General features: G+C 36.7%; 1 protein-coding gene across 6 annotated transcripts in view; it reads left to right on the plus strand.

Annotated features, from left to right (window-relative positions):
- Positions 1-22,274, plus strand: part of CTNNA2 (catenin alpha 2) — a 967,153-nt gene that overhangs the window by 261,683 nt on the left and 683,196 nt on the right. For all 6 annotated transcript variants that reach the window (XM_016123449.2, XM_016123443.2, XM_016123447.2 and 3 more), the window contains exon 4: positions 21,839-22,005. In XM_016123449.2, the coding sequence (XP_015978935.1) occupies positions 21,839-22,005 (167 nt within the window). The remainder of the gene's footprint in view (positions 1-21,838; positions 22,006-22,274) is intronic.

Here is a 22,274-nt window from a genome sequence, read left to right on the forward strand (position 1 = left end):
TCTTTGATACAAAAATATAAACTGAGGAAACATTCATCCAGGGAGCAGTGAACCTGCGTATGGGTGATGACCAGGAGTGTGCTGGGTGGACTACTGTATCAATCCTGATGGCACACACGTAGATACTTTTTTTCTCTAGATAAAGTGACTCTGTTGATGCTCCTGGAAAGAAAATGTATTGTTCTATATCCTTGGGCATAATTAATTATGTGATTTATTTATTTATTTATTTTTATTTTTATGCTTCAACAAGAGGAATAGTAATTTATAGAAGCAAAGGAATAAGGGGGGAAAGGGGCCTGGAACGAGTGACAGTGATTATCACACTGTCATGCAGTCATGCCAGATGCATTGTGTGGTAAATATCAACAACCCTATTATGTAAGGTATTCATAATTAGAGTTGTATCAAAACAGGCTGGTATTAATACATTATTTTATTTTCTGGAAACCAAACTACATTTTTCAATTTTTATATGGTGCACTGAAAACATTATTATGTTCTTGCATTGAAAAAAAAAAAAAGCCTTTTGTGCATTCTTTTCTTTGTTGATCTTTCTAAATAATTACCTTTTAGTTATACTATGTTATATATGTTGAGTTATATTACAGAATATATGCAATAACTTACATATGAGGTTATAAGGAAGCTGTGAGCAGATAATAACCTGCATCAGTTATTTTTATTAAAGATCTTGTCATTTGATATTTTTCCCTTCAAGTTATTATGTTAAAATAACTTGAAGTCCTTTATTTTTGGTATCTTATTTCTGTATTAAATATGATTTCTGTATTGCCAAAGGTCGTTTTTGCCAACTAAATCTAAGATGCAGCATTTTTTTGAGATATAATCATTCTGCTTTCTGTGTCATTTAGAGCAGAGAAAAAAAATGCAAATACAACTTTGTGTGGGGACTATATCTGTTATATTTACCACCTGGCAGAAAACTACCTTTGTTGTTGAGTGAATGTGGAGAATTTACTTTTACTGTACAGAGTGAGGACTTAAAGGTGAGGGTGACTTTAGCATGCAAGAAGGAATACAGGAAAAACTATATTAAGGATCAGTTGTAAAGTAATGGCATTGCCTTTCAGGCAGCCAGTAAATCAAAAGAGGGGAAAATCCTATGGGGAAAAAGTGTCTGCACTTGGGCTGTGTTTACTGAAGGAAGTATAGAAGAGTCTTTTGAATTGAAAGGTACAATATTTGGAAGGAGAAAATAAGAATTATCTACAACATGGTTTCCAATTTGAATTTCTTCAACTAACAGCACCTGAATCACTTGAGAAGTTGTTAGAAGTGCAAATTCTCTTCCCCACCACAGACCTATTACATCAGAAATTCTGTGTCGGCACAAGCCTTCCAAGTGATTCTTATATACACTTAAGGATGCGCACCACTTCTCTGAACCTGGATGGTTGTCTGAATTGCCCAGATGAACTGCCCACATTCATTAGACTGACTGAAGACCTATCAAAAAGCATCAACCTGAATTGACTCTTTTTTCTGGACTTACTAAAATGCTTAAGTGAAACACTTAGGGCCCCTCCCCCTCCCACCCCTATGTGTTCTTTGAGAGAGGCTAATTTCTGCTTGACAATGAAGACAGTTGAGATCGGACCATTTCAAAAGAACATGTTATATGTAGTTCAAGTAATTGAAGCTTACATTTAGTGATGGTTAGAGATGGCTCTGCAGGGAAAATACAGTGGGAAACTGCTTAGTCCTTATTTTAAAATCTCCTCTCCTTATTTTAAAATGCCTACTGTTCACCTGCTTACTCATGTCTGTTTTTTAAACGTTCAATTTGTATTCCCTTAGATAGATATCTTAAGATACAAAATATTCAAACACAGGTAAAACACGTTGGACTAAATGCGTGGTAAGGCACATGTGACCTTATTCTGTTACTTAATGACACCAGATTTTGATGGGAGTATGTCTGTTTCAGTGCCTACAGAAGTTGACTTTGAGTAAGGATTCGAGTATAAGTAATTTATTTTGGAGATGATCCCAGGAAACATTGACAGGGAGCTGGAGACAGACAGACAAGGGCAGTGAACCAGCAACAGCTTCCACTGTAACTGGGGACCTCTGAAACACCATGTAAAACCTGTCTCAGAGGTATCCTACTGAAAGGTCCAAACTAAATGGAGCATTTATTCAGAATTTGACCAGCTCCTGTTTATCACTGACTGTGGGCTGGTAGGGGATGCAGAGTTGGCATTATTTCTCTGTCATTTCCACTCTGGAGTCCAGAGAAAGTCCTGGGCCAATAGTCCTGCTGCTGACTTTGAAGTGGGCACACGAGGCAAAGGGGGGTTCTGAGAGGTAATGGGCTGGGTCTAGCAGCATCTGCTAAGCAACAGAGTTGGTGAGAGAGTAGGTAAGTGGTAGCTAGTTGTGGGCCAGAAGATGCCTAAAAGAGTAGTTGGAATGGGCAATAAATAAATAAATAAATAAATACATACATACATACATACATACATATTTAAAAAAAAAAATCAAAACTAAAACAAGTATTCCAAGGGAAACTTTGTCTACTTCACAGTGTTGTCCAGGCGCGATCCTGGCCCTCATCATCCAGAAGCATTTATTTAATGTTCACCTGCACTTGACATTGTGATCCACCCCAGGAAGATAATGAAAGCAATATGGCTTCTTGCCTGAGGTATCTGACAAACTGTTCTAGAAATGGGAAGCAGAAAACTAGAGCTCCAGGCTTCTATTCAAAATGACAAATGCAGGCTCTAAAAAGGATGGCCCTGGTGTTTATGGAGGCTGCAAATTAAAAGCAACCTGCCCGGTTTTGATCTGATGCCCACTCTTATTACTGTGTACTGACACTTCCCAGAAAGTTACCTTGTGAGCCTCCAAAGATATTTTGTGATTCTGCCCTGCCAGAATACCGAGCTTGGTATAACGTAGAATGTGTATGTTACCAAATATTTGAATTATTAATTCATGATCATTGAAAAAGTCACTAGAGGTAACTGGCTTATCTTTGAGTGCTTCTAATTACAGAGGTGACATACTGCCACTCCTCCTCCTTTTTTTCTCTTTTACATGCATAATTTTGAAAACCATAAGTCACTCTGTCTTTTTGGTCGATATGAACCTAAGAGGCCAAATTACTTTGCTACGCTTACTCATTTTAAAGAAAAAAAAATTCTCTTTTCTTCTTATAAATAAATTTGTAAATTCTCAAGTGAATTAGATTTCAAAAGATCTATTAAACTTCGGGTTTAGTCATTAGACTAAAAGATATTGAATTTGAGAATAAGAAAAATAAAGAAAATATTTATTTTTATCCTTGAACCATATCATAGTTACGTATAATTTTTTTTTTCATTTTCCCTTTAAGTCACTTTCAGTATAATCATATTTAGAATGTTTTTATTTTAAGGCCTTGCATTGTTCAGCTCCTTGATGCTAATAGTCTAGAATTAATTTTCAGACCTCTTTTTTTGTTTTGGTTTTAGATAAATAAAGTATTTTTCTGTCCTGTGTTGTTTTACATAGCTTACATTTTTTAATACAGTTGGACTCCAAAATCATAATGGGAAATATAACTCATTTGGGTAGCACTTCAGCTTTTCCTCTATAAAGGTTATTGCAAGGTAATTGGTAATTCAGCTATTTCCTCATGCCTCATTTGTAATTACAATCATCATTTTATTAGTCGGATTCTTTTGTTCTCAGTGTTTATTTGCTAAGAGTACACATTTTTAAAAAACATTACCAGAGCCATTTCAGTCTTCTCCCTTCAATGAAAAAAAAAAAATCGCATTCCAGTATTTCTAGTTACGTATTGTGACCGCTAATTCCTTACACATATTACGGTTTCTGTATTTTGTTTGATTTTGCTTTCTTTTTGATATTTGACATTTCTGGTTTTTGCCAATAATCTTCTCAGGCATAGGAAATCAAATTGTAGTTCACTCATTCCTGAAAGTGTTTGGCTTCTTCTCAAGTTTCAGCTCTACAATAAAGTCCCCGAAGTCATTTTCATGATCAGGCTTTCCAGTTTGGTCCTGTGCTTACTAGTTCTGTGATGCACTCCCAAATTCAGTCTCATTTATCACTCTTGGCGCATTTCTAAAATGGACTGCCACTTTGCCTGTGGCCACGTTCAGTAGGCAGCAAAGTGTGAAAGGAAACACTCAAACACCACCTAGGGAACTTGAGAGTGTGCCATAGCTATTATCTGAAACAATACTTGATTACTCCCCTATGGTGAATGTTCTGACTTGTGTCTAGGCCTCTCTGATTTTAATAAAGCATTTATTAAGTCACATGGCAAATCTGTCACATTAACAATTTGCCACTATACTTTTTCCTTAACTTCACCTAAAGAAGTTATCTCTATGGCAGCCAATATGCTTTCTCTCATAAATATTTCTCCATTTTCATTGACATTGTTTTTAGTCTTTTTTACTCTTCCATAAACTTGGCAGTTTTCTGGTGTGCAGTTTCTGGCCATTATCTTTATATATAGTTCAGTCACTAGTCATATCATGTTTCATTTTGCTGGAAGGGACCTTGAGAGAGAATGAGCATGGGCGCTTTGTTATCATATGCGCCCAAACAAAAGCAGGCCTGTCCGAGGCTGATTTCATTTCAGCATTCAGTCACAGTATATGCGTTCCTGAATTCAATGAATATTAAATGGGATGAGCATTTGTTGAAGGCTTCTTGTGCACCCGCACAAGGCCTCGAGGTGGTTATTGTTCAACAGAGCCAGTGCCAGATGTGGGAGTATCAACAGGATATCCGGCCAATTCTTCATAAACCATTTTTTTTTTTTACTGTTCTTTTAAATTTTAAATCTTATTTTGTCTTCTATTGCTCCTGATTATAATTAGAACAGAAAATAACTGTAATACTTTTTTACTTGTTTTGTTCTCAGGAAATGAAACTAATTTCAATGTTAGCCAACATTAAGCTCTTAGAAAAGACAATTTTGTAAACATACTATGTATAAATTAGAAAACTCACCAAACACAAACTATTAATGAAGAATGTAGGACATGTGATTACCTGGATTCTCCTCTGGTTTCAAATTTTGAAAATTTACTCAAAAGCTTGATATGTAGAAACCAATTCCATGGATTGCAATAGAGTTTTAATGTTGTATCTGAAAATAGACCTTAAAAAGATACACTGGCTTGAGGCCAAATAGTGAAGCAGAAAAAGTTTGTCTTCTAGTGTCATTGCCCTCAATTCCCTTTGGGAACTAGCCCAGGAACTCAATGCCTTTTTTCTTCTTCTTAACTGCCCAAGAATGCCTACCTTTGTCAGACTCTTTGCCTAATCAAAAGCAATGCTCAGGACTTCTCCCTCTTTTCAGAGAGAGTGAATTTTAGTGAAAATTGTCAGTTAAGAACTCATACAAGTAATTGTTGCTTCTTCCAGACAATACATTCTTCACAAACAGTCAGATTGTGGCCATCCCAGAGGACTGAGGAGGAAAATCTTTCCATTTATTACGTTTTGATTTCTTAGTCTTCATTGCATGGTACCAGAAAACCAGTGTTCTCAAATCAGTGCACACTGTATCATGCTTTTATTGCCAAGTAAAACAGTATAAATAGATATTCCTGGAAGAGATCTATTTCTCTTTCTTAACCTCTACCTATAGCAGTCTTGTCATAAAGAATCGTTTGATTTCCTCTTGCCATATATATGTCCATTCATAAATAATTTGTTATTACTTGGAATTTCTTTAATATTTACATTAGTAGCATTATCCTGGAAGTATCATTTACTAAGTTGCATTTTTCTTAACTAAATGAACCTAGTTTTTTTTTTTTTTTTTTTTGTAATTACCTTATTTTCCACTGGGTGCACAAATTAACTTTTTATTATTGTCGGGCATTTGAAGTGTTTTCAAGATCTAACAATTTATACTCCTCCTAGTATTATACAGGATTTCCTGTTTCCAACATCCTTGGTTAATTTTATCAGTATTTAGTGTTGTTTTTTTCCCCAATCTTATGAGTACAATATCATATCTTACTATTACTTTAATTTCTATTTCTTCAATTGTCAGGCTTTTTGTATATTTATCAGCCATTTGGACTTGCTATCTTTCATTTTCTCTGCCTACTTTTCCATTGGGTTGTTTGTTCTTCATCTAAAATAGCTAGACTTATATTTTGAATACTCAAACTTTGTATTTCATGTATATTTTTGCAAATATTTACTCCTGGGCTGTAACTAATATTTTTAATTTGTTCATGCCTATTTTTATATTAAACTCTAAAAAATAATAATGTAATTAATTTTATTGATCTATCCCAGTATTATAAATATGTATTCTTGATTATCTTTCTAAATGTCTAAAAGTTTTGCTTTTACGCATGTTTTTATCTTTGATTTTTATTTTGTGAATTAAGATCTAGTTTTGTTATTTTCCCTATTTATAGTCAATAGCACCATTTGAACAGTTCATCCATCTTCCATTTGTCTTATGTATTATTTGCATATTGTAAGTTGGGCATTGCAAGGCATTCCATCCTATTCTGTTTGTCAGTCTCTGCTGGGACACTACTTTGACTTAATTACTATAGCTTATTAATAAATATTGATATCAGGCAGGGCAAGACCTCATCCCTTTTTTGTAGTTCTTCAAAATCATCTTGTATATTCTTTATTGGCCTTTGTTCCTCAATCTGAATTTTAGTATCATCTTGTTAATTTCTTACATGAGAACTTTATTGGGAGTTTGATTATGGTTGCATTAAATTTATGGACCAACTTGCAAAGAATTTTTGTCTTTAAATATTGAGTCTTAATTATCATTAGGATATATTTCTCCATTTCATCATGTTTTGTTTTATGTATTTTGATAGGTTTATAATTTTCTCCATATAAATCATTATCATTTTGTTTTATTCCCAGAGATTTATAATTTTTGTTTCTTTTGTTTTATTTTTAAATGGCTATTATGATAAAAAATTTTATATTGTTTATTTGTATTTTAAACATTTTTAATGCCTCAGGGACATCATCATAAACATGAGCTATCATGCTGTACTTGTTTGGTTGCATATCTAAAAAATGCCTAATCTAATATAGTTCTGGTAGTTACCTTGGAATTTGTTTTCCTGGGAAAGTGACTGACAGGAATGAACTTTTAGATCATTTTTTTTTCCTCCATTTAGATGGACTGTGAGTAGAATACATTGGGTGTATTATATTTCCTGGAGGGTGACGCAAATGCTGGAGAAACCCTCCTTCCTAAGTTATATTTCTTATCTTTAGAAAATCATTACTTGGTCATGTTTACGATCATCTACCTTGACTTGACACTCTTTTCAATATTATTTGTCATTTACATTTTCCCAATAGACTTAGGGAAAACTTTGATTAAGTATTTATCAGGCCTTAGGGTTTTTGGACACAGACATACATTAAGTTCTGTTGACACTATCATTATCACTTAGAATAGTACCTGACGTATAATGGATTCTCTGTAAGAATATCATTCAACAAGTATCAGTGGGGTTATCAGTGAAATATTAAAGATGAGTTACAGACATTAAATTAGGCCATGTTCTGTTTATAAAGAACTTTGTACTATTTGACATTTCCTGGAATTCTAAACAAAATAGCAGTAACAATTCTATCTTTAAAGTTATATGTTTAAAAGTCTTACATACTAAATCCATTGATGGATCTGTTTGTTTTAAAATCAGAAATCTTATATAATTTTATATTTGGAAAAGCAATAAAATTTGCAGATAGAATCAATCGTCGAACATAGGCAGGAAAATTACCAAACATTTCAGTCATTTTAAAATCTTTAGGGTGGCTATCAGAGTTGCTGGCTACAGTGAGCTACTGGATATTTGATATCTCCCTAGCTTGGCTTGCTCATATGGACAACTGAGATTTTGCTAGCTTTCTGGCAGTGTATCTGCCGATCTATGCTGCTAAGCTGACCTATATCTCCTTTGTGTCCCAGGGAGACTGAGGTGATTACAGGTGAGACCTAAAGGATACATGATACCTTCCATGCTACAGAACTGCCTCTTTTCATCTTCGACTCTCATCTTGATTCACACAGTGCAGTGTCTGCTGCTCACTGCCCCAGCATCATTTTTAATTGCTGCCATTGTAGATCTCCATCTTTTTTGTTTCTTCTGCCTCCTGCCACTTCTGGCTCACTTCCCAGCCTTGCATGGAAGGGATGACTTTTCACAGACAGTTCCTGTCAATCAGAGCATGGCAGCCATTCAAAGCCTGTTGGGTTTAATCTTCGGAGCATCCGATCCTCTTGGCAATATCTCTTTTACTTGGCACTTAGGGAGGCTGATTTTCCCTCCTTAAATTAGTTACACTGTAGCCCAGCTTACTTTTGGGTCAGCAGTCATTGATGAAACTTGAGATTCAGGTAGGCTGGTACCTGGATGACTAAATTTTATTGTGAGTATTAATTTTAATGACTTCTGCTCAAACTCTTGTGTGTCATCTTGGTGGCTGAATAATTTTTCAGTGATCTAACAACCAAAACTCAGATGCAGAATATATTAAAATGTTTATAAAATGCAGTATTTCTCGCAGAGGGAGGACACATGTCTCTTTTTCTCAGTTTCCTGGGGCTGCTGTAATAAGGTAAGGTACCACAAACTGGGTGTCTTCAAACAACAGAAATTTATTTACTCACAGTTCTGGAGGCTAGATGTACAAAATTAAGTTGTTTTCAAGGGGAAACCTGGAGGGGAGAATCCTTCCTTGTTCCTTCATAGCTTCTGGTGGTTTGCTGGCAATATTTGGTGTTCTTTGACTTGCAGCTTTGGTACTTCAGTTTCTCCCGCTGTCCTTATCTGGTGTTCTCCTCTTGGGTATGTGTATCCGGTCTCTTCTCATAAGGACATCAGTCAGATTGGATCCAGGTAGACCCTAATTCAATATGACCTCATCCTAAGTTGGTTACATCCACATAGAGTCTCCCATTCCAAATAAGGCCATAATACTGGGTACTGAGGTTAAGACTTTAACATATCTTTGGGAGGGGGACACAATTCAACATATAACACCCTTTACCAATGGCGAACTTGATGGCACAGGGATATAGGTTGGAGATACATTCTGTAATTTTATTTTAAGTATATCTGGAGGTATGTCAGGGGAAGACTTTCTTTCTCCTCTCCTAGCCCATTCATTATCTTCTTACTCCCCAGTCCTCAAACATTCGTCCTTCATTATTTATTGTTAGAGAGTGGAAAGATGTGTTTTAAAAAACAATATTTGAAAAATCAGTTTTTGTCTATGGGAAAATAAGCCAGCTCTTCCAAAATATTTATGCTTTATTATTCAGACTTTGTAATTTCCATAGGTGGATGATTTTATTTTTAGAGCATTGCTAAGTTTAAATAAAAAAGAATAATGTGATGCAAGATGTTATTCTGTTTGTGCTCAGGGCAGAATGTGAATATTTATTATGATAATACTGGACCAAGCCCCTCTGTATTGATTAGTCCTTTCTCTGCTATCCAGAATAAAATTAAAAAGAGAGAGAGAGAGAGAGAGAGAGAGAGAGAGAGAGAGAGAGAGAGAGAGAGAAAGAGAAAGAGAGAGTTTCTATTTAATAGTTAGATTATATTCAGCAAATAAAAATATTTTTAAAAGACTATATGTGAAAAAATGCATTAAATATTAGAAAAGTATAGTCATTGATCTCAGTTTAGTATTTCATTGAGGATTTGAAAGACTGAGTATTATTTGGAATAGCAAGAATTATGTAGCCCAGTTTTCCACAGCTAAGGGAAATGCAAAAACAGCTTCACTCAAAGAAGCTTATATTGACTATCAAAAAAAAAAAAAAAAAAAAAAAAGACTAGTGGTGGTGATGGTGAGAGAAAGCAGAGCAGGAGTTTGGAGGCAGAAAGGAGAGTGTCATGCTTTAGTAAAAGCTAGAAGGTTTTACATGTCAAAGTATAGTATAAACTAAAGCACTAAGAGGCCGTCTGAATAACAGAAAAGGGGATGTAATTGGCAGAATTCTTTAAAACTATATATTAGAGTTCTTGATTTAATGTAAGAACATACTCTGATTAATGATCATTATAGGCCTTTATTCTCATGATCTGACTAAGTTGACAATTTTTTTTGTTGTTGAGCATGGAGGGATTAGAAAGAGGATAAGCCTAGAAACTGGGAGACTGACTGGGCACTTTTATTAGGTCTTGAGTAGTATGCTAAAAGTTTTCATTAGGATAATGTCTGTGTAAAATACTGATATGACATCAGCAGCATGGTGGGATGAGGGTAACTCCAGATCTCTCCCCTTGAAGTTATGACAAGCTGGAGAGCTGTAATTCAACAAAGGATTCCCTGTTCAACACACAGACACCTCTGAGGGACCAGCACATTGAGACATCTGAAGGTGGGCACATTGGGGCATTTAGGGAAGATAGGAGGTGGGGGAAGAATGGAGATGGAAGCCATGGCTGCAGTCTGGTGCTCCCTGGGGCCCTAGCAGCTGTAATAGCGGGGAACGGTTAGGATACAACCACCACTGGGCAAACCTCTCCCAAGAAGACATTCAAGTGGCCAAGAGGCATATGGAGAGATGCTCAACTTCACTAGCTTTTAGGAAAATGCAAATCAAAACTGCAATGATTTGCATCTGTTAGAATGCCTGTCATCAACAGGACAAGTAATTACAAGTATTGGAGAAGTTGTGGGAAAAAAGGAACCCTCTTACACTGCTGGTGGGAATGTAAATAAGTATGGAGATTTCTCAAAAAATTAAAATAGAATTATCATTTGACCTAGCAATCCTTCTTCTGAGTACCCAGAAAATTTGAAAACATTTATTTGTAAAGATGTATGTACCCCGATGTTCATCGCAGCATTATTTATGGCGACCAAGACATGGAAACAACGAAAAGGCCCTTTGATAAGATGATTGTATAAGGAAGGTGTGGTACATATATACAATGGAATATTACTTAGCCATAAGAAAGGTAAAATACTACCATTAGTGATAACATGGATGGATCTTGAGATTATCATGCTAAGCAAAAATGTTCGTTTGGCACCAGGGACCAGTGGTCTTCTAAAAATATAATGCATAATTATCTGAGGTGGAGCTGAGGCTAGGATGCTAGCGCTGGGGAGCGGCTGCAAATACAGATGAAGTTTCATGCGCTTGCCTGCCGCTCACTTCCTTCTGGGTGGCCGTTCCTAACAGGCCACGGACCTGTACTGGTGTGTGGCCTGGGGGTTGAAGACTTCTGTTGTGGATGATCCCTGTTAGTGAGTCTTTCAGAAAGATAAGGTGGCACATAAGTAGAGGGCAAGGATCATAGCTTAATCTTGAATATTTAGGAACTAGAAAGTGTCTACCACATAGACACTTAAAGTGTTTAATAAATGAGAAGAATGGTATATGACTCATATACTTTGCACACATACACACATTTATAGATATGGTTACACAGCAAAGACAGGACTGTAACTCTCCTTCTTCTTACCCTTCAGATTTCCTTCCCCCTTACGGCTGCATGGCACCCTGCTGAAGCACTGTTTTTTTTTTTTTTTTTTTTCCTTTCAGGGTTGATATTTGTAATAACCTTATTTCCCTTATTTTAAAAATGTAATTTTGAGTTGAAAAGAGAGAAGGCTATCTGAGATCCATCATGAGCCTAGTGACAAGCTGCTGATCAAACAAGTGAAAAAAGCATTGATTAGCACACTTTGTCATTTTATCATTTTGGATTTAGGGTTTTGAATTACCTTAAATCAATTTTGTTCATTGCCTATTGCCACATCCTCCCTCTGAGCAAATATATTTTTGTTAGCTGTGTTTTATTACAAATGATACACTAATGTTGATTTAGATGTGGTCCCTTCTTTGAGCCTTCTTAAAGATAGGAACCAGGATATGGTGACTGGGTGCCTCCTGCCAGTTCAGTGTAGAAGACTCATGGTTATAATCACATTTAAAAAACTGTCTTTTCTCTGTGATAACGACTAAAAAAAATCAATGGCAGTTTAGAAATTAAAGCAGATCATGTCATTCAAATCTTAAAATCTGATCATTTGGGCTTTTTCGCCATTAAACCAGTAAAGAAAACCAGTTGTCTCCATGCTATATTTTAAAATATAACTTAATTGAGCTGCAAGTTTATAGCACCTTTTACTATGTTTATAATGCCAGTTACTCAGAATATTTTTTTGTTTTGTTTTTCGCCTTGTAATGTATAGAAGAGTTTTCAACTTTTCTCATTATGAGAATTGTTCCTGTGTTTTCCTTTGGTCAAAGACTACTTTAGAAAAAGCTGTTTTATAGTATAGCAATTTCTTGCATAGTTTATCTGCAACCTATAAGATGCAAATTATATGATATGCCTTTTTTACGCTTCCTATTTGCTTTTCTTTGCATTTATGTTAGTGAATATGAAATCAATGATTCAAGTGTTATTTAGTTGTACTAATGACAATTTTGAAATACCTAGGAACTTACAGATATATTTGTACGTAAGCATAATATCAAGACATCCAAACTACTATACAAAGGCTTTAGTAAAATGGGCTAACTTGGGGACAGTCAGTTGTGAATTTGTGAAGCCATATCTAAAAACAGAAAGTTTCTAAAGAAATTAACTATAGTGGTAAATTGTATCAAATAAAACTCAGACTCAACAGGCCCAGCTTTTGGCCTGGCCTCTGCTCGTAGCTGGCCATGTGGCCTTGAACAGGCTATATAAGGTTCTTGATACTTGTCTTCTCCCCTTTGAAACTGAGGAATTGGACTCCACCAGTGAGCTCACTTGTGATATCTTTCAAGTATATGTAGTGATATAGATCCTGAAATAGATCAGAGTGACTCGTTATCAAGTGTTATCTATTTTACCGGATGCTTTTGCAACATGCTGGTAACCAGATCTGTTTCCTCCAAAGTTGATTGGCAACACCTTTCATACTGACACTTTTAATTTACGTAGAAGATCTTGTAAAAGTAAATAAGTCATCTCGACTTGAATGACTAGTTAGTAGGTATTTACCATTTGGAAACCTGGGAGGAGTTGTTCATTTCTTTTTGTTAGTCGTCTTTTTTGTAATCCAGATGTAACATTAGTTCTTGGGAATGGCTGATAAATGTTTTGACATTTCCCTTCTCCTTAAAGGACAGTAAAAAAAAAAAATTCTCTCTAGCTCTACCCTATTGAAGAGGGGATTACATTTTTATATGTGGTTCAGAAGACCATATCAAAGACCAAACAGTGGAGGGAAAAAAAAATTAACAGTTAGAACTATCTCAAATTGAAATGGATTCTTAAGGAGGTTGAAGATTTCTGTGCTGGAGAGGTCACATGTGGATTTAGGCTGCCCTCCAAGCAAGGTATTATTAAATTCTGGAATTTGGACATTATATCTGCACCACCAACTCCCTCCTGTGCTTTTTCTTACATAGTATCTTAATTAGCAAGAGAAAACTAAGGTGTCTTCTACCTTTGTATGTTGAGCCTGCCTCTTTCATTCAGAATTAGGTGCTAGTGTATTCGATGATCATACTATCTCTGCTGTCCAGTCTGGATGCCATTATGTGACATTGTTTCCTTCTTTTCTCATTACATTAAAAGGCTTTTGAAATCACATTTCGACTACCAAGTATTATATCAGTTTATTAACACTTAAGTGGGTTTGGATTTTTGCTCATGGTTGTTGGGGAATAAAGATATTGATCAATATAAACATTGATTGACATGATTATAAATAAGTCAGAAGTATGCTTTTTATAAAGAGACTTGCTTTACATATATAGGGTCATTGACACTTTGGATTTATACAAAAGATAATTTATTGGGCGCTATTTGCTTTACAAACTAACTTACAATAGGCTTTCTTTAATTAGATATTTCATAAATATAATTATTTCAGAAACACTTATTACAGAAGGAAATTTACATGTTCATCATTTTTTCTTAGTTTTATAAAAACAAAAGTCACATTGGGTTCTATATTGACCCTCTGTACTGCATTTTTTCTTAAGCTTAGCACATCACTGTTTAACATTTCCAGATTTATGGTACTCCTCTGCATTCGAGCCCAAGACAGTTATCACTTCTTGCTGCAGTTAACTGGTCCTTGCAAGATCTCATTTGCGAAGTATGCCATATTGCAGCTTGATAATTTTTCTGGCTACGACAATGCAAAATTACCTTATACCCTCTCCTCCCAACCCAGGAAAAGGCTACAGCTGAAATAATTAAAATCCATATGCTTAATGATCTGTGCCTTCTGCAAGGTGATGCATTACTGTCCCTAACGATGTTTAATAGCTCATAACATTCAATACACTTAATCATCAGTTACTGACATTCGTAGTACTATTGCATACTGAACATATCTTGATAGGGAGAAAATTGCATTAGGACAGACTCAGTAACTCACCTTGATAAAGAATAGTGGGCCTGACCAAATGAGGATGCAGATGCTTGAGTCACTGAGGCAGGGCTGTAACAGGCCATGTGGTCGTTTTGGGATTTTGTTAGGTGAGGAAGAAGTTATCATTTGCTGGGGTCTCATGTGCTTTGTTGGTCTCCCAGCCACTCAGAGGCAGTAGACAGAGCTCCTAACTGGGACATTAGAAGACTGGGATAGAAGACTGGGATGCTGGCCTCAGCTGCCTGATTTCCAGCAGGTCACTTTCCATTTAGTTTCTGTGTCTTTATATGTAAAAGGAGAGTGAAGTGTTGAATGATGCAGGAGGAGGTCTCACCCAGGTTAGAAGTTCTCCAGTCTCACAATCACTTCAGAGACAGCGACCCATTGGCCTTCTGTCATTTTGCATGTAATGTCTTGTTTGCTCAGAGAGCTCCTTGAAAAAACGAAGAAAAACAAAGAGTCCTTGTAGCCTACTATGCCTTGCGAAATGATGAAGGAAAAAGCAACATTCTCATTTTATAATATTTACCTGGTTTTGATGTGGTTTGTACGATCCTTCCTTTTTAAAAAGAAAAAGCATATAAGGCTTTCTTCTGAATATCACATATTTTGGTTGAATTATCTTGCTTTTTTTTGGTAATCCAAAGACATGAGCTAGAAATGAGAGGGTCCGCAGGAGGTGGCTTACTTTATGCAGATTTTGCTTGAGAAAATACATAATTTCATCATCCTGAAACTCTGAAAAATTCTGATTGTCGACCTTTTTCCTAATCATGAGTTTGAGTCATAACTACCCTGAGGAGAAATGCATACATTGCTCCCTCACGTTCTTGATTGTTTCCAAAAAAGTTTTAAGACTTTTCCTCTCTTGATATCAAATGCCTATGTGAGCAAAACTTAGGAGAGCAGAGGAGTTAGTACTTCCAATAGCAATTGCCTTCTCAAACATTACAGCTTCCCCACTGCTTGTCGAAATTACAAGTCCAATTAAAAAAAAAAAGGTACAGAAAATATTCACATTTTTATTTTATTTTGAAGTTTATAGCATTCAGGATTTCTTTTGTCCTTTTTCCTTGCTTCAGCATCAATTTTATGTTTCAAAATGTAAGGTGCCAGGTAGGCCTGCCTTTGCTCCTCCCAACAGTTATTGAGTGAACGTACCTTGTCAAATATATGTTAGGTACTAGAAATAAAGAAATAAATATACTAGGATTATGGTGTATACTCTGACCAAGCTTACAGTCTTGGGAAAGGGCGAAGACTCAAATGTCAAATGTCTATAAGGATAGACTGTCAAATAAGCCCTGATAGGACACAATAGAGAGTGGTGGAGCCTGGGAATAGTTGGAGAAATATCTTTATTTAGTTTCCTTCCTTCCTTCCTTCCTTCCTTCCTTCCTTCCTTCCTTCCTTCCTTCCTTCCTTCCTTCCTCCTTTCCTTCCTCCTCCTTCCTTCCTTCCTTCCTTCCTTCCTCCTCCTCCTTCCTTCCTCCCTTCTTCCCTTCCTCCCTTCCTCCCTCTCTCCCTTCCTTCCTCCCTTCCATCTTTTCCTCCCTGCCTTCCTTCCTACCTTACTTTTTTCCTTATAACATTCTGCTAACTGAATAAAATAGTATACAAGTCTTCAACTCATAATATAAGTCCAGACAGAGATATGTAAACAAATAATTTTAATACATTAAGCAGAACTTAAAGATATTTCTAAAGCACTGTTCTTAAAAGCATAGACTCCAGAGCCAGGTTGGTTTTGAATTCTGGCCCCTCCACTTACCAGCTGTTTGATCTTAGGTAAATAATCTTCACTTCTCTTTTCCATCTCTTTTGGTATTAAATGGTGACAGTGTAAGTATTTACTTCATTGCCTTCTCTTGAGCAGTAATTGACTTAAAATGTGTAAAGCTCTTGGAACAGACCTTGGTACATTGTGAGCTCTAAATAAAAGTGGACTGTATTTATTAGGAATGAAATAAGAGAGCATATTTATAAAATATCCAAATAGACATAACCTAATAGTATCTTCAAATGGAAAGAATTGTGAATCACCTTATTGGCACCATTATATTGCTGCTAGAACCATCCTCCAAAGAGGATATTTCAATGTTTGCTAATGCAGTTTGTTCGGAGGCCCTCAACTAAATCAACACCTGCTCCAGTCATCCTTTTCTACACCTCAATCAATTTTGCATGATCCTTATCAAAGGAGCACTCACCTATGTCTTCTAAAACTGAACCAAGAAGCGCATGGTGTAATGTGTCAAGATTGCCTCTGATAACATTGTAACTTCCATGGCATTTTCTAAGTTGACTATTCATGTAACATTTCGCTTGGCTTTACCTCAAATGAAGATATTTTCCCACATGCTTTGAAAATTAGGTAACCATAGCAGTAATGGCTTTCAAGCTTAACATTGCCTTACAGAATCTACAACATAATAATAATAAAAAAAATGATAAAGCATTCAGAAGATGTGCACTGTCTGCTCAATTACGGTTTTAAAATTCAGTTTATTCCTGCATGGGCTCCGTAAGTGTGTGGCTGAATGAGGATATGCAGCATAGGGAGCAGAGCTAGCCAAGGCTTTGCAAAGCTGTGGTCCGGTATTATGCCTCACTGATCTTGCTCTCTTCTCTAAAAATATATTGCATTTTCTGCAATCCTTTACAGGATCCATTTCTCAGTATTCTTTTTTTTTTTTTTTCCTCAGTATTCTTTAAGATTTGTACCTTGAGGAAAATATGCATGAAAAGGTTTTGAGGCAGGTGTAGGTCATTGTGAAAAGGGCACAAACCTTAGCTAAAAGGATAGGGACTTTTTGGTCTTTTTCTCTCCTATAGGAATTATGTAATGGGAGAAATATCAAGAACATTAACTATTAATATATGCACAGTGATTTATGTAATTAGACAAAGGAAGATCTGTGTAATTAGACAAAAGAAAAAATGCAGTTATAGGTATTACATATGATAACTGCTGGTTAAAAATATAGGCTTAGAGAACTTCCTAGAAGACACCTCATCAGATGTTTCCAGATAGTCATCTGGTTATTGGAATGCTATGTTATTTTTAATTGTCTGTATTTTTCACTTCTCAGAAGGAGCAATCTTTATTTTATAGTAAAAGTGTTGACAGTGTAAACTACCCACGACATGTGGTAGGTACATTGCGACTTCCCCGCTTGGCTCCATATGTCTTAATCTGCTCTTATTCTGGTTATTTCATTACATTTGCTCTGCGGCTGGCACTGTTTTCATTTTCATTCTCACTGTAGTTCTAGCCTTCATCATTTGATTCTAGTGCCTGCCATTGCTGAAAGAGTGCAAAGACAGGACAAGTTAAATCCTCATCAGCATCTAGGACCATCAACTTTCTGAGTTTTTCATTCCTTCACTCTGCCCTCTCTGAGCCTAGCTTTTCACTATACCTTGTCCCTTGCTTCTTAGTTTTCCAATAGTTCATCTGTCAGCTAAACAGTGCTTACCTTGAGTGCAGGGTCACCCTTCAAAGCATGAGCCACATCTATGCCGTTAGTTCATCATCTGCTTCCTAAATGTCTTTTCCTGAGATGTCGTCTCTCTCTTCTATTTATTACTGTCCTGCTTCATTCCATACTTGAGTTGATATTATTGATAGCTTATGCACAATTATCTATCCATACTAATGCCTCCAGGAGTGAATAAAACCAGAACGATCACTGGTTGAAAACCAAGCACTAGCACCATATTTGGGGGGTGAGGCAAGGGTTATGTTTTGACTTAAAGCAATAAGCATTTTTATTGGGAAAATGTTTCATTGCTTCTAAATTATTGTGTACATTAGGAGTGGAATCAACCAAAAAATACACTTGTAAACTTTAACCAGAAGTTCATCAGTGTTCCTTGTTGTACTAGAGAGGATTGCAATGATAGTGGTATCAGTGGTGTTGATAAAAACGAGTGAGGCCTTCTGCTATGGGCTTTGAAAGCATCATCTCTAATCTTTAACTCTCATGGTAACCCACAAGACAGCTAACAGTATTTTCTTTCCCATTCTACAGCTGAGGAGACTGTAATACAAAGATTGAATCATCGATAGGCTCACATATTTAGTAATGGTTGGGGTGGAGTCGGGATGTGATCCTAGGTCTTTGTGACTTTAAATCCATGAGTTTACTTATCTGTACATATGTGTGTGTGTAGCATTTAGAACAACACTTTATATAATAAAACTTTATATAGAAGCACTTTATAAATATTATTTGAAAGTGTTAATTTTACTTCTTTCCAACAGAGGGAGGTGACTTGGGGAGCTCAGTGGCTTTGCCATAGAAACACTGCTCTGAGCTTAGGTCTATAATCAAGTAAAGGAGATTGAATACAAGAGTATCTATAACAGAAATGGCAGATTTGTTATCTTACCTTTATTGCTCCCTTCCCTCTCCTATATACACATTCTATTTCTTAGCTGAATATTTTAATATTATAGAAAAAGTGGTTCCCTGGGAAAATAGCTAATTTTATCCTGATAAACATCACTTTGCAATATAGATATTCATTTTACTTCAGTAATCCTGAAGCTATAGGGATATAAAAGACATTGAAGTCATGGCCAACTTTGGATTGCCTTTCCATTGCAGTCTTTAATAATATGAAATCATTTGTCTGTGTTTAAAATGAGTTTTTACTTTTAATTAAATTTAATTAAATCATCTTCTATTAATCTTAGGAAAAATCTCAGAATTAAACATGAGATTTCCATTTGCAGAGTCCTATCTACTAATGTAGGTCTTCTCTCTTCTCACCTCTTCTCTCCCTTCTCCTCTTTCCTCCCTTCCCATTCCCTCACCTCCCCTCTATTTCCCTTTCTTCTCCCCCTTCCCCAGTCTTAGAGGTATCTCCTGAGCTTCTTCCAGGGGTGCCTGCTATGGACCCCAAGTTGATTAGCTCCATCTGAGAGCTCTATACGTATTTATGCAGTACTCATTGGCTCTGAAGCAGTATTTCTGACCAAATGGTCAGTATCTGAAGTGCCATTATACTACTCTCTGTACAAAAACCTGAACTTGAAAATCAGTTCGATTAGGTATGGTAACTCCACAGGCTGGGAGGGGGTGCCTTCGTTCTGAGAGTTGTCCTATCTGAGCACCACTTAAAACTCTTGCCCAAGCAGTGGCTCATATCAATTTAATCTGCAGAATTTGAGATCAACCATGTAGGTTCCTATGCAGAATAAATCTCCCCTCTCTTTGAATAAGTAGATCCAGTCCACTTATCCATTTATCTGTGGTGACCCTCTCAATATTTCATGAAGTTTGCCTTGATGTATAATGTACTTTCTAGCTGCACTATACAGTTGGAAACGAGATAGCCTTCTTTTCCAGACCATACAGATATCTTCTACTGAGTCTTTTTTGGAGGGGCACGGAGGAGGAGGAGATTTATGTAAGGCTGTGATAAGGGTGTGACATTTGGATTGAATATATATCTCCTAACTGCCAACCCCCGTTTTAAAGTTTATTTAGTCTTCTAGGGCCATGCATCTTGAAAATTCACCATTGTGCCAGTATGGTAATGGAATTTTAAGTTTCTCCCTGGCTGTTGTTGTATATCAAGGTATTTGTTTATGCCTAGGCATAAAAGATAAGCTAGTCAGCTATATAATATACTTATTACAGATGTTAGTCTCTTTTAAAAATTCAACGGCACAATATATTTCCTTATACACCCACATTTCCCAAGTATAAAAGTATCACTGCGAGGGTTTAAATAACTATAATACTAACTGAGCAAATTATGTTATATTCCGATCTGCCTGTAAAATGGAAAGAAGTGTTTTTTTTTTCTTTTCCCTTGTATCTTAGGATAAATTACAGAACACACAGACTTCCAATGATATAATTGACTTCATTTAAATGAACTAGGTTTTGATTAATAGATGAGATGTATCATTTCCATAAATACAATATTAAATGAATTGTTTTACCTTAAATTAAATAATTGGTCACATTACCGGTACTCTTCTCTTCTAGTTTATTGACGCTTTTACACACTTGTTTACGCTCTGCTATGTGAAGCTTCGTTATGCTTTCTGTCAGCCCTCTCCACCCCAGGTGGGCACCCACCCCATTGACATGGGTCCTGTATCACCCTACTTAATGATCTCCCTCTGGTTCCCACACCTGAAGTCTTTCGTGTACCTGCCAATTGCAGTATTCACAAGCCCACACTCTCTCTCTCTGGTCTCCACATCTAACCTGTCTCTGGAGCCATTGTTTCTCCGATACGGATCTCATTAGTATTGCCTTCCTTCCTGTATCACATTCCTTTTCCCAGCTGTAGGCCCTCATTACTGCTTTCTCAGATTATCACTGCATTTTCCCTACTAACTGGTTTCTCTGCTCTATCCTTGTCCCTTCCACTTTATTTCATGGATTGTGGCCAAAATAGAAATCTATTCATGTCATTTTCCTCCCTTGGAGCACATGGTCCAGATCTCTCCCATGGTGTTCCAAGCACCGGCGGCTCTCTCCCCTGTACCCCTTCTTCACTGTGCTTTTCCTGTGACTGCAGTTCCCCACCCCCAGGGCCTAGTCCGGGTTTGGGAGCAAGGCACACAGTTCATGCCGTCTAAGGTGCCACCTTTGTCTTCGTGGCAAACACTTCTTAGTTCTTCCAAGCCCATCTGAGGCGACAGCTTTTCCCCAGCCTCACATTTTATGAGTAAATTACTCCCTTCTCTCTTTTGCCTACATTCTTCATTATATGACTGTTATGACTTGTAAGCACTGTATTGTGAGTATGAATTTACATGTTTCCTTATTAGATTATGTACTCCTTGAGAATAGGGCATTCTCAGTCACCTTTGTAATTCCAGAGCCTCATAGACAATCTGACACAAGTATGTGTTTAATAAACATTTGTAGAATTGGTTCAATAGTCTTATAAATGTTCTCTATATTGGAGAATAGGTTCCTAACATCGTATTAAAAGACTAGGTTTTTGGATCTCTATAGTCTGTAATTGTCTGACTCGATTAAGAGTACAGAGTTAATGAGGCCCAGGTCTCAAGTTTCATTCCTCTGTAGAGCAGTCATCATTGTACCTGAACTGACAGGAACCTTAACTAGCTGCCTAAAATATCATTGGTTCCAAGGGAGATGCAGAGTGAGAATGATTAAGATAAGGGCAAATTCATCTCAACTATTTGACACATTGAATTAAATATATTTCTGTTTATTCCATATTTAATGTGACATGAGCACCTTGTTTTGTCCACAGCACCTGCCCATGTGTACCAGTGCTTTTGACTTGAAAGGTGCTGCTGTGCTTGGGGTGACAGAAGTACTACGTGTCCATAGTAGTTTTGCAAGGAAAGCCATAATCATCCATCCACAGATCTTTAGGATTGCCGGCCCCTGAGCCTCCTGTCTACCCACACGCCTCCCTGTTTCTCTTCCAGGTGAGACCATGCGCATCGCCTCCTCGGAGTTTGCTGATGACCCGTGCTCATCTGTGAAGCGTGGCACCATGGTGCGAGCGGCAAGGGCTTTGCTATCGGCTGTAACGCGCTTACTCATCCTGGCGGACATGGCCGATGTCATGAGACTTTTATCTCATCTGAAAATTGTACGTACGTAGAACTTACCAAAACTTGCTTTACGTATGTGGCAATATTGACCACATATATTGCAGCACTGATCCCTACTGAAGATGTGTCACTGCTCACCAGATCTCTTGGTCATTCGCTCATGTCGTGCACCCCAATTTTTCTAATACTAAAATCATATTCAACAATATATTCAAAAAGTTATAGAACATTCACTTGAATTGTTTTTTTCTTTCAAAACATAGAGTTTGGCTGTCCCTCTTACTTCCTGGAGTACAAAACTGCATTC

Source organism: Rousettus aegyptiacus, unplaced genomic scaffold (genome assembly GCF_014176215.1).
Source record: "Rousettus aegyptiacus isolate mRouAeg1 unplaced genomic scaffold, mRouAeg1.p scaffold_m13_p_7, whole genome shotgun sequence".
NCBI lineage: Eukaryota > Metazoa > Chordata > Mammalia > Chiroptera > Pteropodidae > Rousettus > Rousettus aegyptiacus.